This window comes from Streptopelia decaocto (assembly GCF_964273445.1).
Source record: "Streptopelia decaocto genome assembly, chromosome: 13".
Lineage (NCBI taxonomy): Eukaryota > Metazoa > Chordata > Aves > Columbiformes > Columbidae > Streptopelia > Streptopelia decaocto.
The window spans coordinates 7596653-7610994 of record NC_138668.1 but is presented as its reverse complement, the minus strand read 5'-3'; the positions used below and the strand labels follow the sequence as shown (position 1 = coordinate 7610994).

The following is a 14342-nucleotide window of genomic DNA, read 5'->3' as shown; positions in this document are numbered from 1 at the left end:
CATGCTATGTGATGATGCTTTTTAGTAAATACACTTCCAAAGTAAACACCACAAGTCCTTTACAGGAAGTATGGTTCCAAGAAAAACTGACAAGAGTTTTATAAACACCATTAGCTTTAAATACAAACTGATTTACATTATGATGTTCCATTTACACAGCAAGTCACAGAAATTGTGAATATTTGCCATCATCACTGCATAAATGTGCATTCCTGTTGCTGCTGCTTCTCAGACCATCTCAAACGGATCTGCTGATGTGTATTTGACTGCAGTAGTAGAAATGGGCATAGGACAGCAGTTGTGGGTAATGAGTGCTACAGGATGTCCTGGAGTTATTCCCTTAGTTGAAGCATCATTTTACATCTGCTATCAGTGTGTGCTGACAAGCGCTAGAGGTTAACCTTCTCAAATACTTGTCAGACTCTAGTAAGACGATCGCTGTAAAATGGTAGTGGCAACTAAGGATACCTCCCCCTTCCAGTTATGCACAACTCCCTCTTCCAAGAAATGACAGCTCTCGCATAGTCTTTGCTAGAAGAGCAGAACATAGATGCTCCAAAGCTGCTTCAGTGCACAGTTAGATGAGTTGGCTCCAGACTCCTTCAGCAGTGGTTTACTGTAGCTGATGCTGCCTGATGGCAGGTGGGGTTCTGGTGTTACCTGTGTTGCTAGCTGAGCTGTGGGAGTGCTACCTCTGTCAGAAGGGCAGTAACTAACATGTTTCTGACGGAGGCAGCATTCCCACAGCTCAGCCAGCAACAGCTTAACTGGAAAACATAGCACAGCCACTGGTGACATCCACTCCCTGAGACCAGACCAGCTGTCTTCTGCTTGGCATCATAAGTCATAGGTGGTGGACTAAAATGAGTCCTTGCACAGAAGGTGCAATGCTAATGTACCCCAAGGGTGTCATGGTCACCTGTCCCCATGTGTTTCAGAGGCCTCCTTGCTGAATCTGTGTTTTGGATTGGAAAGGGGAGACACTGTTGGTCTGGAGACTGGCAAACTCTACTTTCTGAAAAGTCAGGGGTGGTGTCCTGCTGCCAGTGGCTCTGGGTGGTGAAATGTAGCAGAATGGAAACTGTTCGCATCTGTGTGGCTGCTAGCATGTGAAAGACACAATACTTGGCTTCTGTAGCTTGGGTCTGTAGGAGTTTATTTCTGTTTGAGTTCTGCTGAATCATCACAAACTGTTGCTTGGGTGGAGGCTGCTGGGCACATTCCTGTTGTAAAATCTCCAGGGCTAGAACCCAAGCTTCAGGAAAAATACTTCCATGATTCACCTATCTTTTTTTATAACACAACTGTTGCAGCAGTTGGGCTGTGCTGGGTCTGTGTTATGCCTCACTCAAACTGGTGTCACTGATTTGGAAAAGCTACAGTAAGATAGGATACTTTGCAGAGCTGCAGTTTTGATACACATATGGAAGTCCCTGTATCGTTTACTCTAACATTCTTTAATGTGTCAGAATGCCTTAGGGAAATGTTTACCTTCTGGGCTTAGAAATAATTGATCAGATTTTAATACTGCCTCATACTGTTGCTTTCACTTTCCATTTGCTTAGTTTACTAGGAACCAGGAGGAGCCAAACCCTACCTATTCTGTTCTCTTAGGATCCAGGAGGCAATTAAAAAGCTTGAAATAACCAGTGAAAAAAATCAAGCATTCTAACATCTTTGGAAAAGAACTATTAATAAGGGAGAATATATTTTCATTTTGCTCTATGCTTAAAGTGAACACAGCTCAGAGACTTGATGCTGCTGAGCAGACTGCCATATCTGCTGTCTTTGGAGCTGGAAGAGGATCGTTTAGATCACACAAGATTGATCCAAAGTGAAATCCCTTCACAGAGTGTATTTTACAGAAGGGTTGAGGTAGCCCTTACACGTACCTCCTCTTGTCTCTGTAGTCTGCTAGTGAGCACACTTGGGCAGCAGCAGTGGAATGGCAGGACTCCTTTTTTGGCCTCTTTTGTACTTTGAGCTTCTGAGGTCACTCTGGGTAGCCTGGGCAATATGCTTTGCACTTGCAGCAGCATGCTTTGCACTGTGAACTGTTGGCTCTATGTGAGCTAAAAGCCAAAGTAAGTCTCAGCAGTGGTAGGACAATGTTCTGTGGTGTCTCTAGCTCCTTTGGCAATTTTTTTAATGTGAAATCCTTGAGACTTGTCCTGAAAAAAAATTGAAAATTTGACTGTGGTGTTTCAGGTAGAGTTTCTAAGATCAGTGTTGTGAAACTCAACCTTTCAGATAAGGAAGAATAAAAACATTCAGAGGAGAAGATAGGAGCATTAACATATGTCAGCCATAGGCAGCAGGTGGTGTTTGCAGTCCCTCAGATTTTAAAGTATTATGCTATACGTGATTATTTTATTTTCTCAGTCTTGGAGCAGTGTGAAAACTGAATGCCTTCTGGAAATGCAGATCTAGCACCGAGGTGTTCAGAACCACCTGTAGGTACTCAGGGATCATTTTTGTAGAGCCATATGCAAATGATTTTTTTTTCTGTCAGATGTACTGACATCTGTTTCATGCATCATTTGTTCTTTTAATAAAAAGCGTTTTTCTCTCCCATCCAGCTTCTTCCCTCCATTTGCATGTGCACTGGAATAGTGGCTGTTCTAATCATTGCAGAAGTTAAACTGGCCTCCCGCAAACATGGCAGACGAGGACCTCATTTTTCGTATGGAAGGAATTGATAATGCTAGATCGACTACAGCTAACTCTGGAAATTACCTTGATGCTGATAGTGATGATGAAGACAATTATTTTATCTGTCCGATAACTGATGATCCTGTTTCTAACAAGTCTGCCAGTATAAAACATGACAATTATTATAGCACCTTAGCAAAAACTGAACAGTATGGTTCAAGCTCTTCTCCTAGAAACTCGTTTAGCTTTAAGGTAAGTATTGGCTCCAGCCTTCACTAAGGTTTTGGTTTTACTTAGTTGGCATGAGAGATTCTCTAACTGCTTCATCTCTTGTAACTAACATTTTCAATTAAAAAATACATCTGTTTTTCCAGACCTGCAGTTTCCTATTAAGCCAATAGTCCAACACTGCCATTGAACTGCATACTGTCCCTTTCAGTTCAATGGGAGGTCTTAATCTATAAGCAGCAGATTCCAGGCAAACAATTCACTGCCATTATGATCAAACCATTAAAAAAGCAATACACTGATCAGGAGATTTAAAAGGTGATACTTATTGTAAGCTAAATTGGGGCCTGGCAGAAGATATTTTATTATGGATTTGCCAGGCAGAGTTAACAATCCATAATATTTTTATTTGGACAAATAAAATAGCAAATGATAAAGTTTTAATGATAGGTTTTCAGATTATCGTTCCTTCTTAGGGAGCTTTTAACATGTTGATTCTTGTGCTTGGACATGAAGTGTCACACTGACAGTAATTCCTGCTGGTGTACTTGAGCAGTATCTGACCTTTTTGAAATGAACAGCAATCACAGCATCACAGAGAGGTTAAAGGGGCCATAGTTGGTGCTTCCTTGGCAGTGTGTCCTGTTCCACCTTTGCACAGATCAGACCAGGCAATGGAGACAAACGACAGGCCTTGACGCTTCAAGAAGACAAGTGACACTTGCTCTTTAGATATTCCAAGTATGCACCATTTGTGGTAAACTGGCGTGTCTCTTACATTTTATCTAGACTAGGATTGAATGCGTTTTATTAACACATTTATTGTGATAAATATTAACATATTTATTTAGTAGATACTCTAAATCTTGATCATGCCTAATACATGCTTTATTTCTGGAGAGACACCAGGTGTTTTATTTCAGTCAGGTAACATATTAAACAACATGTTAAAAGTGAAACTGTCTTGTCTGCTGTAAGATTTTTACCAAGGCTAGTTAACAGAAACATTACAAGGTACATGTTCCTAAGGAAGGTGAACAGTAAAAGTTTAGTATAGATAAGGGGACAGATGGTATATATGCTATTAATAAGCAAGTTAAGACCTGATAGGGAACTTAGTTTTCATTTGTACATTTTAGCACATATTAAACACTTGCTTCTGGGTTTACAGTGTGAGTTCTGAGTCATGTGGCCTGAGATAAAACTGATAAGGATTGAAGAAGTTGCAATTATTTCCCCTTTCCTAAGCTATCACGTTGCTTCTGCAGAATAAACATGCCTGTGCTTTGGGCTTCACAATGCCTCGTTTGGCATTTTAGCTCCTATCACAGATAAAATGTGTTAGCTTGAGATGTGGAGCAAGCAAGTCTCCATCTGCTGCTTAAGTTGCAGGAATGGTGACTTGTGACACAGAGTGAATTGGGCAGCCAGGACTGTTAACATCTTAAACCACCATGGCCTTGACTGATCCGGGTCTATCTCACGGACCCCAAAGCTGATTGCAGTGTCGCCCATTGGTAATGCAGTGCAGAGACAGAAGAATTACTATTAATTATCCCTGTTCAAACGGGACTCAGCAGTGTTTAATTAACTAGTTAATAGGCAAGACCCTTTTAACACATTTTCCGATAACAAAAATTGCCAATTGGTTTGTTCACATTCTAAGAATTAACTTAAATTAACACATTTTCCGATAACAAAAATTGCCAATTGGTTTGTTCACATTCTAAGAATTAACTTAAATTATGAATATAAATTGAGGAGTGGCTTTTAAGTGGATTTTTTTTAATTAACAAAGAGAACAGAGACTCTTTGTCAATTGTTTGTCTTATCACGTTTTTTTCCTACTTTTATGTCTCTCATGCGTCCTTTAGAATGACACACAGCATCGTTCTAAGCACGGCTCTGTGGTTGACCATAGTCGGGTAGGTTAAAAAGAAAATGTGAACGCCATATCTAATATATGCATTAAGATTATTTTCCCCCTTTATGGCCTTTTTTTGTTCATTATTTTATTGTCTCGGAGAACTGCTTGTCTCAGCCCATAAAAATCACTAAGTCAAAACTAAAAAAGCTATCTCTTAAATGAGATAATACCCATCTTTTGTTCTCTACCCTGAAATATTCCTTCTCCTAGAGTGTGTATCTGTAGTTGTTTCTTTACAGTATTTCCTACTGTGGACAATAACAATGGATGCAGGCCATCTACTTAGTGTGTATGGCAGCCATGTGCCTGCAGCAGGAGAAAAATTGCACTGTTAGCACCATTTCCATGAAGTCCAACTTCTGTTTGCTTGAGGATTAGAATACAGTTTTTGTACAAAGCACCTCACAAGATTAAGCACAAGTATTTAATTTGTTTAAAACATTATCTAGCACAGACACAGATAATCTTTTGGAGAGAGACCCTACTCACAAATGATTTGACATAGATAACTCACCAAGCAATACTACCTGTTTTTATCTCCCTATTTCTTTCTCATATATTCAAGTATGGAAGTTCCCAGTTCCCTATGAAAGGCATATCATCACGTGATCTGAGGCAGCTTCATTTTGATAAGAAACATGCAGGAAATATTTCTCAGCGTGTCTTTTAAACTTGTTTTATTTATTGTATTTATTTATTGTATGGTCTTTTTTATGCTTATGCTGGCAGCATATGCCATTAGTTACAAAACATTAAAAATTGAAAACAGAAAAGTGAATGAATATAATCTAGGTGTGACTTGTTACTGTTTGCAGCACGTGTTAGAGATATTTGCAAATTACAGCAGGTTTTGAAAATAATATTTGATATACACTAAACCAGATTCTGTTCTCAGTAGCTTTATGATGTTGTAAATTGAACTGAAACCTGTTGCTTTTTATTTCTGAACTGTGTTTCATTGTACTTGAAGCTATAAAATGTCAGAGTGGTCCTCTGTACCACTTGGTCCCTGCTCTGAAGGGTGGGTTCTTTGGGGTCTTGGGAATTTGCCCATTTTTGTAGCATTTTGCTGTTGTTGTGAGCTGTAGCTGACTATGAATTACCTGCTGGTTTGTAATTTCTTCAGGAAACCTGGAAACATGCAATTCAGAAAGCTAAGCACATGCCTGATCCATGGGCAGAATTTCATCTTGAGGACATTGAGACGGAACAAGCCACTCGTTACAGGTCTGTGGGTCTTTCTGCTTTTATTGCTGATGTTAAACAAAATGTGCTTGTTTATGTGAAGGCTGTGTTTGTGTAGTGCAGAACATGTGTATTTACATGGCTGAAGAACTTTCGATAATGCCCAGTGTCTCAACTGGATCTCCCAGGAATATGTAAATATTGCACATCTCAGAAAAGAAACCTTTCAGCAAACCAGTGTCCCATTCTTTCTCTCACCTAAGTAGTATCTGTGAGTTTCACCATACAGACAGGAAGCACAGCTGAAAAGTATTTTCTAGTTGATTTATTAATGCTGTAAACTTAATCTAATAAGGAAATGAATCCCAATAAAGAGGCAGCATACTTAATTTAAATAGTTTAGAAAAAAAAAGCAACATAACACTCTGTGCCTTTCCCAAAATAGCAGTTTCACTGTTGCCTGTCCATGCAGTATTGTTGCATGTGGCTGGAATTTAAATCCCTATAAAGCCCAGAATAGCTCAGCATGGCGTACGTGCTGGAACTGAGTTTGGCCCTTAATTTTTTCTCTATGGTTTAGTACAGGCTTTGCCAAGACATTTACCCTACTGACACAGGTTTCTGGGTGGAAGGGGTAGGAGTTAGAGGCCAGTTAATTACCACTTAGCATCCGTGTTCAGGGAGGCCTCCCAATCACATGACACTGCAGTGCACTTCTTCCCCATAGAGTGCATCTGTCCCTGGTCAGCCACGCAGTCCTGAAATAGTTTGCATATTTTAAAATACAAATAAGTGATAATATTGGTTTAGGGCTACCCGAATACCCTGTTAAAAGGAGATGGGTTTGGTGTTCCTCTTTCCTCCTGTTTTGTCTGCTGCAAACTGTGGTGATACAGAATATATAAAGGGATATCTGGGTGCGTGAAGTACTCAGTGCAGGTTGGGGGAATTGAGCTGGAAACAATCGTGTTGGTGACTCAGCCAGCGTGGTTCTCAATTTGGCTTTTACTGTGTTGGGAGTTAAGTGGGTGGGGAGAAACCACAGTCGTACTCTTTGTGTTATCATAGGGTTGTGCAGAGACTTGCTCCTTGTGTGGTGCAGTGTTGGGCAGTTCTTGGCCCCACTGCTTTTCACAGCCACACCTGGTGCTGCATTCTGCTCACGTCCTCCACAACCCTGCAGCAGATTCCCAGGCAGAACCAGGTTTATGCAAGCTCAGGTTTGGAGGGGACAACCTGTCCAGTGTGTAGGACTTGGTAATATTCTTTCTGCCCTGAAGTACTGCGTGTGTGTCACAGAGGAGATGTAAAGCCAGAGCAGGTAAAGCCTAATTTGTACTGTTGCAAAAGTTTAGCTTGGGTAGCGGAAGCTGTTCATTGTCAATACAATTCAGTGTTATTTCAAAGAGCTATACATTTTTCTTCTTTCCCACCTGAAGTAAGGAGGACAGGAATGTGATGGGAAGAGTAGAAGTTTTTGTGTTGGAGTGGCAGTAGCACTTTTTAGCAGTCAGCTACAGATAAGGAAGGATAGGTGCTGGAGATGGGAGGATTTGGGTTCCCTCTGCATTTTTATAAGAGGCATGTCTGATTTTGCAGGTACAATGCAGTTACTGGGGACTGGGTTGAAGATGAAGTCCTCATCAAGATGGCTTCACAAGTAAGATCACACCATCGTTCATGTTTATTAGCAGCCAAATTTGTAGTTTCCTTCCTGTTACTAAACGGTGGCAGCAAGATGTTTTCCTCATATAGAAGTTTTGAAGTCTCAGTGTTATTCTTTTCTCCTGCCTCTCTTTTTCCTTGGCACATCCATTATGTTTTGGTGTCTCAACAGCCTTTTCTCCCCAGAGTAGAGTAGAATACAGAGTCAGCCCTTTTCCATTGACAACATGAGGCATTTGTTCCTTTCCCAATAATCTCCCTCCCATTTCAGACCTCTCATTTCCTGCTGGCCTCATCTCCCTGCCTGGCAATAGTCCTACTGTTTTGCATGCTTCCAAATGATTTCTGCACTTAGGATGAAAACAGACTGAATTTTCTGTATGTGTGAGTAGAAGCTACTCTTGCTTCCCAGTTAAATCATGGGGTTGGTGATGTGTTGGAGTCACCTTGCTGTGTGCTACTGACATAGTATCTGGTGTCTGTGGAGGTGCTGCTTTGTTGGGCACATCCTGCACTGAAGCGTCAAGGCAGAGAGCATGAGGTCTGTGAAGCTGGCTTCTCTAGGCAGTGACAGCGGAGCTGTTTCCAAACTGGAGAGAAAATTTAAATAGCTTCTTTAGAAAGATGTGTGACACCTGCACCGTGGGATACTGAGGGGGGAGCTTATTCCTAATGTCTCTTCCTCAGATTGTTGCATATACTGCCAGTGGGTTTTCACTTTTCTTTGATGAGACAGATACTGTATAGAGCCTGTTTGAGAACTGCTTCTGTGGGATATAAAGGGGGAAGACATATTTTCTAACCAGTAGGAGACAAAACTAATCTTGTGGAAATGTCAATGCTGGGTTTTTTTCTTTTTCTCTAGCCTTTTGGCCGTGGAGCAATGCGAGAGTGCTTCAGAACGTAAGTATCTGTTGGCTTTATCTTTTTTGGCCTCCATGCAGTATTTTCTTCTGTGGTGACTCAAATTTCACTTAGGTGTGGTGGAAATTGTGTAAAGTGTGGCTACCCATTAGCTCCCTGCAGTGCCTCTCTAAAAGACATACCTGAGGGATTTATTCCTGTTTGTGTGACTTCAGCCACAGCACAGTGGGTGGGGTTCAGAAAGCAGAACATTATCTTAAGGGAAGCACGAGCAAGCATCATGCCTGGAACTGCAATGGGATGGATAAATTGCAGTCATGTCCACTTCCAGCAAGTATGATCAGCCTCTCAATCAGCAATTCATAGATTTATGCTATTTCCACCATCTCTTGGAGGCAAGATACTCATAAAAGTACAGAAGCAACTACTTTATTCCTGTGTCCCTAGTGTTCTAAAATATCTTTGAATTTGATGTGAGGCCATAGGTATGTGCAATCTGAAGGCCAGCTTAAGGCCCATAATTAGGCAGAGAAAAGGGGAAAGAATAGTTGGATGGTGCAATCTCAACTGGGAAGCCTTCCTTGGTAGAGAAGGTCTTCCACCCAGAGTTTAGTTTGAATCACATGTACTAGAATAATGCTGTCCTTAGTAAGGCAGAGCTTGAATATTAACAGTTACTCTTTCAAAAAGGGTAAAGTTTGCGGGCAGATGGAGGAGGAACTTCTCTTTTCGCAGAGAGTGTTAGCAAATACAGTTGCAGGCATCAGCATCCAACTATAGATAGTTCCTACTAGAAGAGTACCCCACCCTCCTCAGGCTCTGGAAATGAATGTTTCCTGGAAAACATACATGTGTGTGTTTAAGGCTGCTCCTCTGTCTTTCCAACTACAGAAACCAGAGAAACTGCATTTTGTGTCTGGTTTCACTTCTGGAAATAGAGAAACTTCTGGATAACAAAACATGATGTTTTGAACTTGAGGAAAAAGGGGGGAAAATAACCCCTCAGTCCTCCAGTTTGGCATTGTTTCAGTATCAGTTCATGCTCGTGGCTCTGATCTTAGGAAGTCAGATAGGGACAGCAGTGAACGAAGCCTAGAAAGTAACAAACCTCAGCCTGCTGACATTGCTGCTTGCATTGCTTTTAGTTCTTGTTTCTGAATGACCAAATTCCCCTTTACAAAATATCATGAGTAGTGTCATAAACAGAAATGTATATTTGCAGCTTTGCCTTAACCTCTTGTACAAGGGAAAAAAAAGTTGGCTTCCTGCTCCTGGATTTTCCATAACTCTAGGTGATGCACTGATATTTCCCTTCTGGAGCTCTCTCTTGTGGGTTTTTAAAAGTCTGCAAGTCTTTAGTCATTACCGTGACAGCATTAGCTACACTAGGCTCAACAAACTTTAGAGAGTGTTTGCTTTGGAAGAGCACGAGTTGCCTTGTTTTATGGAGAGAAATCTGTTTCTTCAGAGAACTGGAAAGGTTTCAAATCCTGGCCAAAATTCTTATCTCACTTGATTGTTCCTTCTTTCCAAGGCCTATGTTATAGCAACTGTCTGCCTGCCCCAGCAGGAGGACAGACAATCGGGAGTTGCTTTGCCTTTAGAGCATCCCTGTACTCCTACCTCTGCACCAAGGTCTTGGGAGGGGGAGAGAAAAGGAAGGAGAGGGACGGCTGAGACTGAGTGCTGCTACTTGTTTCTCAAAATGTACAATTTGCCATGTCACAAAGAAAGGCTCAGAAAACCGTTGTTTGTTGCTGAACAGAATGTGAGAACTGCTCGGCAGCTGGCTATACCTTCATCTAGATACTCCTCTTCCCCCTTCAGACTGGCTTGGCATTGCTGGGGTCTCCACAGTAGAGATGTTTTATACCTTTTTGCCATCTTCTCTTTTGAAATAAGTTCTTGGGAGAGCTGAAGGGAGGATGAGTGCTTTTTCCCTTGAGTCCCATATAAATGGATGAGGTTGCTCTAGGAAAGAAGACTGTCTGGGTTGAAATTCTTGATAACAGTGGGAGCTTTTCCCCATTTGACTTGAATGTTGGCATCTTCTGCAACCACTGGGTAACTGCTTAATCTATTTGTTGGCAGCCAGCAGATTCTCTGTTGTTAAAGTCATAAAGTCCTTTTTTTTTTTTTTTTTTTTTTTTCCCCTGCTCTTTAGAAATCTGTGGATTCAAGATTTGCACATAAAAAAAAGTTAAAAGCCACATCATAAAAACTGTCACAAGCAGTTTTCCTTCTGATGTCATGGGGGATACTAAGTAGTCACCTCTGTGTATTGAGAAGGCAGCAGTTTGCTCTCATCATAGGAGAGGACTTTCTCCTCTCAGATCATGTTTGAAAGGCCACTACCTGTTAATTTCTGCAGAAAATAATTGTTGACATTAGGACAGGGTGTTGAGGTAGCACCAGCCCTTTGTACTCTAGGTTTGAAGGAAGTGGGAGGGAAAAAAAATTAGTAAGTGAGGAAGTGCAGGGTAGAACTAACTGCAGTCAAATCAAACAGGCACTTTGGCATGTCCCAGCCATTCATATGGAATGTCGCTTTTTCCCTCACCCCCTACCTGTGTTTCACTTTTCAGCTAGAATGTCTGGTAAATAACTGAGGTTAACGCTGATCTCAGGGCCTGGCTCGCTCTGTGCAGGCAAAGAAATAGGGAAGATTGAATTAAAGTTCCTGGTTTTCGATTCACCAATGATCAATTTGTCTTTCAGGAAAAAGCTGTCCAACTTCTTACACACACAGAACTGGAAAGGTGCCTATAACTATGTTGCCAAGCAATACATAGACAGTGTGGGCAGGGATGTGTATTTTGAGGATGTCCGACTTCAGATGGAAGCAAAACTCTGGGGAGAAGAGTACAACCGGCACAAGCCACCAAAACAGGTACATTCAAAGATCTTGCTAAGCAAAAATGTGGTCTTGCTCTCCCATTAGATTAGTTTTCACATTAATTTAGAGAGAATTACTTGTGCACATTCCATTAAATTTAATTACTTAGATTTTTCTGCCCTACTGTATTTTCCATTAAATGGCAGCTGATTTTTAATGAAGTAAATGCAGAAATTGCTTTATATTTCCATAATTAGGGACTATGTGTTTGTGAATATCTGAGTGTTCTCAGCTGTTGACTGAAGACCGAAATAAAAGAGTGTTTGTATTGCTCTTTTTGATATTTGCCCAGCTGCTTTTAAGATAACCAGAGATGTCACAGAATTTGTTGCCAGCAGCAGTCTGAGCAAATACTTAACTGTTAGCGCTCCAGTACTCTTAAGGTACACACAAAAATAAAATAGGAAGCCAACACTTACTAAGAATTTTTCAGAGGGATTTGTTGCAGAAGTGAGCTCAAGTGACTGCTTTTAATTTATGGAATATCTCCAATAACCTAACAAGCATGTGACTCTTGCCCAACTCCCTTGTTAAACAGACAGATCTTTGCAGTTGTTCAGCTTCTTTCATTGGCGAAGTTTTCACAGCTGGTGGGTTCACACACACTTTGATCTGAAGATGGTATTCTGTTAGTCATTGTTTATCTTCTTTCCCTCCCCAGGTGGATATCGTGCAGACCTGTATTATTGAAATGAAGAACAGACCTGGAAAGCCTCTTTTTCATCTAGAACATTACATTGAGGGCAAATACATAAAATACAACTCAAATTCTGGATTTGTGCGAGACGACAACATTCGTCTTACTCCGCAAGTAAGGCTTTGTTTAATGCTTTCCATAGAGTCTGCTGCAGGGAATTTTTTGGCTCTATCCAGAGGTCTTGCATTACTGCCAAGAAAGGAAACTGCAGGCTTTCCAGTACAATGCCAAATTAATTTCTCTTTTTGCAGTATGTCTGCCCCTTTTTTGGGGGCTACTCTTTCAAGCGCTGCGTACTTCTTTATTGCATTTCAGTGTCTGATATTAGTTGAGTTGAACATGGCTATTACATTTTGGAAACCTTAAGCCCTTTGACTAATTATAGTTGCAGGCATTGATATATTTCAAACTCTCTTCAAATTAAAACGAGGAGGGAGACCTCTGTACTATGAACTAAATAGTCTTCTGGTGCCTAACGTAATGTACAAAAGGAGGTCGCAGACACCCAACTCATGTAACTAAACATCGAGTCCATTTGCATATAAGAATCTGGTTTTTTTCAGCTACAACCTCTGAACAGCTGAATCTGAGATTGTGTGTAGAAATACAACTGCAGATTTCAAGTGATTCTTGGATCTCATAAAAGAACTTTAAAATACTGGTGAAAAATGCAAACAGGTCAGCGTAGCAAAGGAGTGTTTTACTGGCGCTTGAGGGTTTTGTTCTTTTCACTTTTTTAGTTATTTGTCATGATGCTTTAATGTAAGTAGAGGGTTTATGTTCTGGGCTGTCTTTCATACGCTGAATCAGTGCTATGCTTTCCCAGATTGGGAACAAAATGTTCTATGAGATTTACTGCAGTTAAAATGTTTGTCTGTTGCCACCAGTCACCTCCCCCAGGCCTGGCAGTGTTTTTTTGGAGGCCTTCCCAGAAGATTCCTAATGTCTCAGCTTTATGCCAAAGAGAAGAGCTTTTTATACCTGATTCTTGAAATGCTGCATTTAAAGAGTTCCAATGTGCATTTCATTATCTGATACACAATATGGAGCCAGATCAGCCATTCAGGGGACCCTCCCAGAGGGTGTAGTAGGGGAAGGAGAATTTGTGGGGATACTCACTTTTTTTTTTCTTTTCAAAATATGGCACAGCTTTGCCTGTTAACAGAAGGAAATAGTGTCCAAGGGCTGCAGAGCTCACAGTTCCACAGTTGTTCCCTCTGCCAGGCAGCTCTCTGCTTCCTGAGGTGAAGGCTGTAGTGGAAAACAGAATCTCCAGTACAGGAAGGAGGAATAAAGCAATCTCCTTTCCCCTGCACGTTCTCACTGCTGCTTTTCACCATACCTCTTTTAGCTTGTTTCTGAGCGGGGACAGGTTGGAGAAGCAATCCACTACATCTTTTAGTCTCTCATTCCTTTCATCATGGTGTTTATACCAGTCATATTTCACCAATATGGTTATCAGACTTCTTTGTCCATTTATAAGAGATGAATATGTGTTGTTTTCAGTAGTTGAAGGGTGAATTCTCTCACATGTCTTCTATGGTTCTTCCCAGGCCTTTAGTCACTTTACGTTTGAGCGCTCAGGACACCAGCTGATTATTGTTGATATCCAGGGAGTTGGAGATCTTTACACGGACCCTCAGATCCATACAGAGAACGGTACAGATTTTGGAGATGGCAACCTAGGTAAAAGCAATGATCCTGTTTCACATACAAATGGATGCTTGTTTTCTCTTCCCAGCTGCCTGCTGGGTAGTTGCTATGTGGCTGAGCGAGCTGGCACATTTCTGAGGGTCTTGCAAACAGCTGGGGAAGTTTTACTGTAAGGAGTCCCTGAACATGGCAGCTGCCACACAAGGGCAGATCTAAAATGAGAGCTAATCTCAGCTCATGTCTCCTGGCCTACTCTTAAAGTCATGAAACTAGTAGTTTCCTGTGATGTGAAAGAAACAATTGTGTTCTTGAATTTCCTTGCAACATTGCAGAAATGGATACAGCTGAATGTGGAGAGATAAACCTTGCATGTTTTAAAAACTCCAGGTGTCTATCCATGAAGTTGTTCATAGGGCACAGCACATTTTGTAAGCAGGATTAAATTTAGGCATATTTCTCAGTGATGCAGCTCAATTTATTTATTGGTATATCCTGTGTATACAAAGCTTTTGAAGATTTTGGAGAAAGAGTGAAAAGCCCTTACAGGTGTCAAAATAAAATGGAAGTGGGTTTGA

General features: G+C 41.0%; 1 protein-coding gene across 4 annotated transcripts in view; it reads left to right on the top strand.

Annotated features, from left to right (window-relative positions):
• Nucleotides 1-14342, top strand: part of EEF2K (eukaryotic elongation factor 2 kinase) — a 29069-nt gene that overhangs the window by 2945 nt on the left and 11782 nt on the right. For 2 of the 4 annotated variants that reach the window (XM_082064103.1, XM_082064100.1), the window contains exons 2-9: nucleotides 2580-2904; nucleotides 4755-4805; nucleotides 5934-6034; nucleotides 7592-7652; nucleotides 8523-8560; nucleotides 11240-11411; nucleotides 12079-12228; nucleotides 13668-13800. In XM_082064103.1, coding sequence (XP_081920229.1) covers nucleotides 2659-2904; nucleotides 4755-4805; nucleotides 5934-6034; nucleotides 7592-7652; nucleotides 8523-8560; nucleotides 11240-11411; nucleotides 12079-12228; nucleotides 13668-13800 — 952 coding nt within the window. In that variant the 5' untranslated portion in view covers nucleotides 2580-2658. Of the gene's footprint in view, nucleotides 1-2382; nucleotides 2454-2579; nucleotides 2905-4754; nucleotides 4806-5933; nucleotides 6035-7591; nucleotides 7653-8522; nucleotides 8561-11239; nucleotides 11412-12078; nucleotides 12229-13667; nucleotides 13801-14342 lie in introns of all 4 variants that reach the window. The other 2 variants (XM_082064101.1, XM_082064102.1) reach the window with 2 other exon arrangements.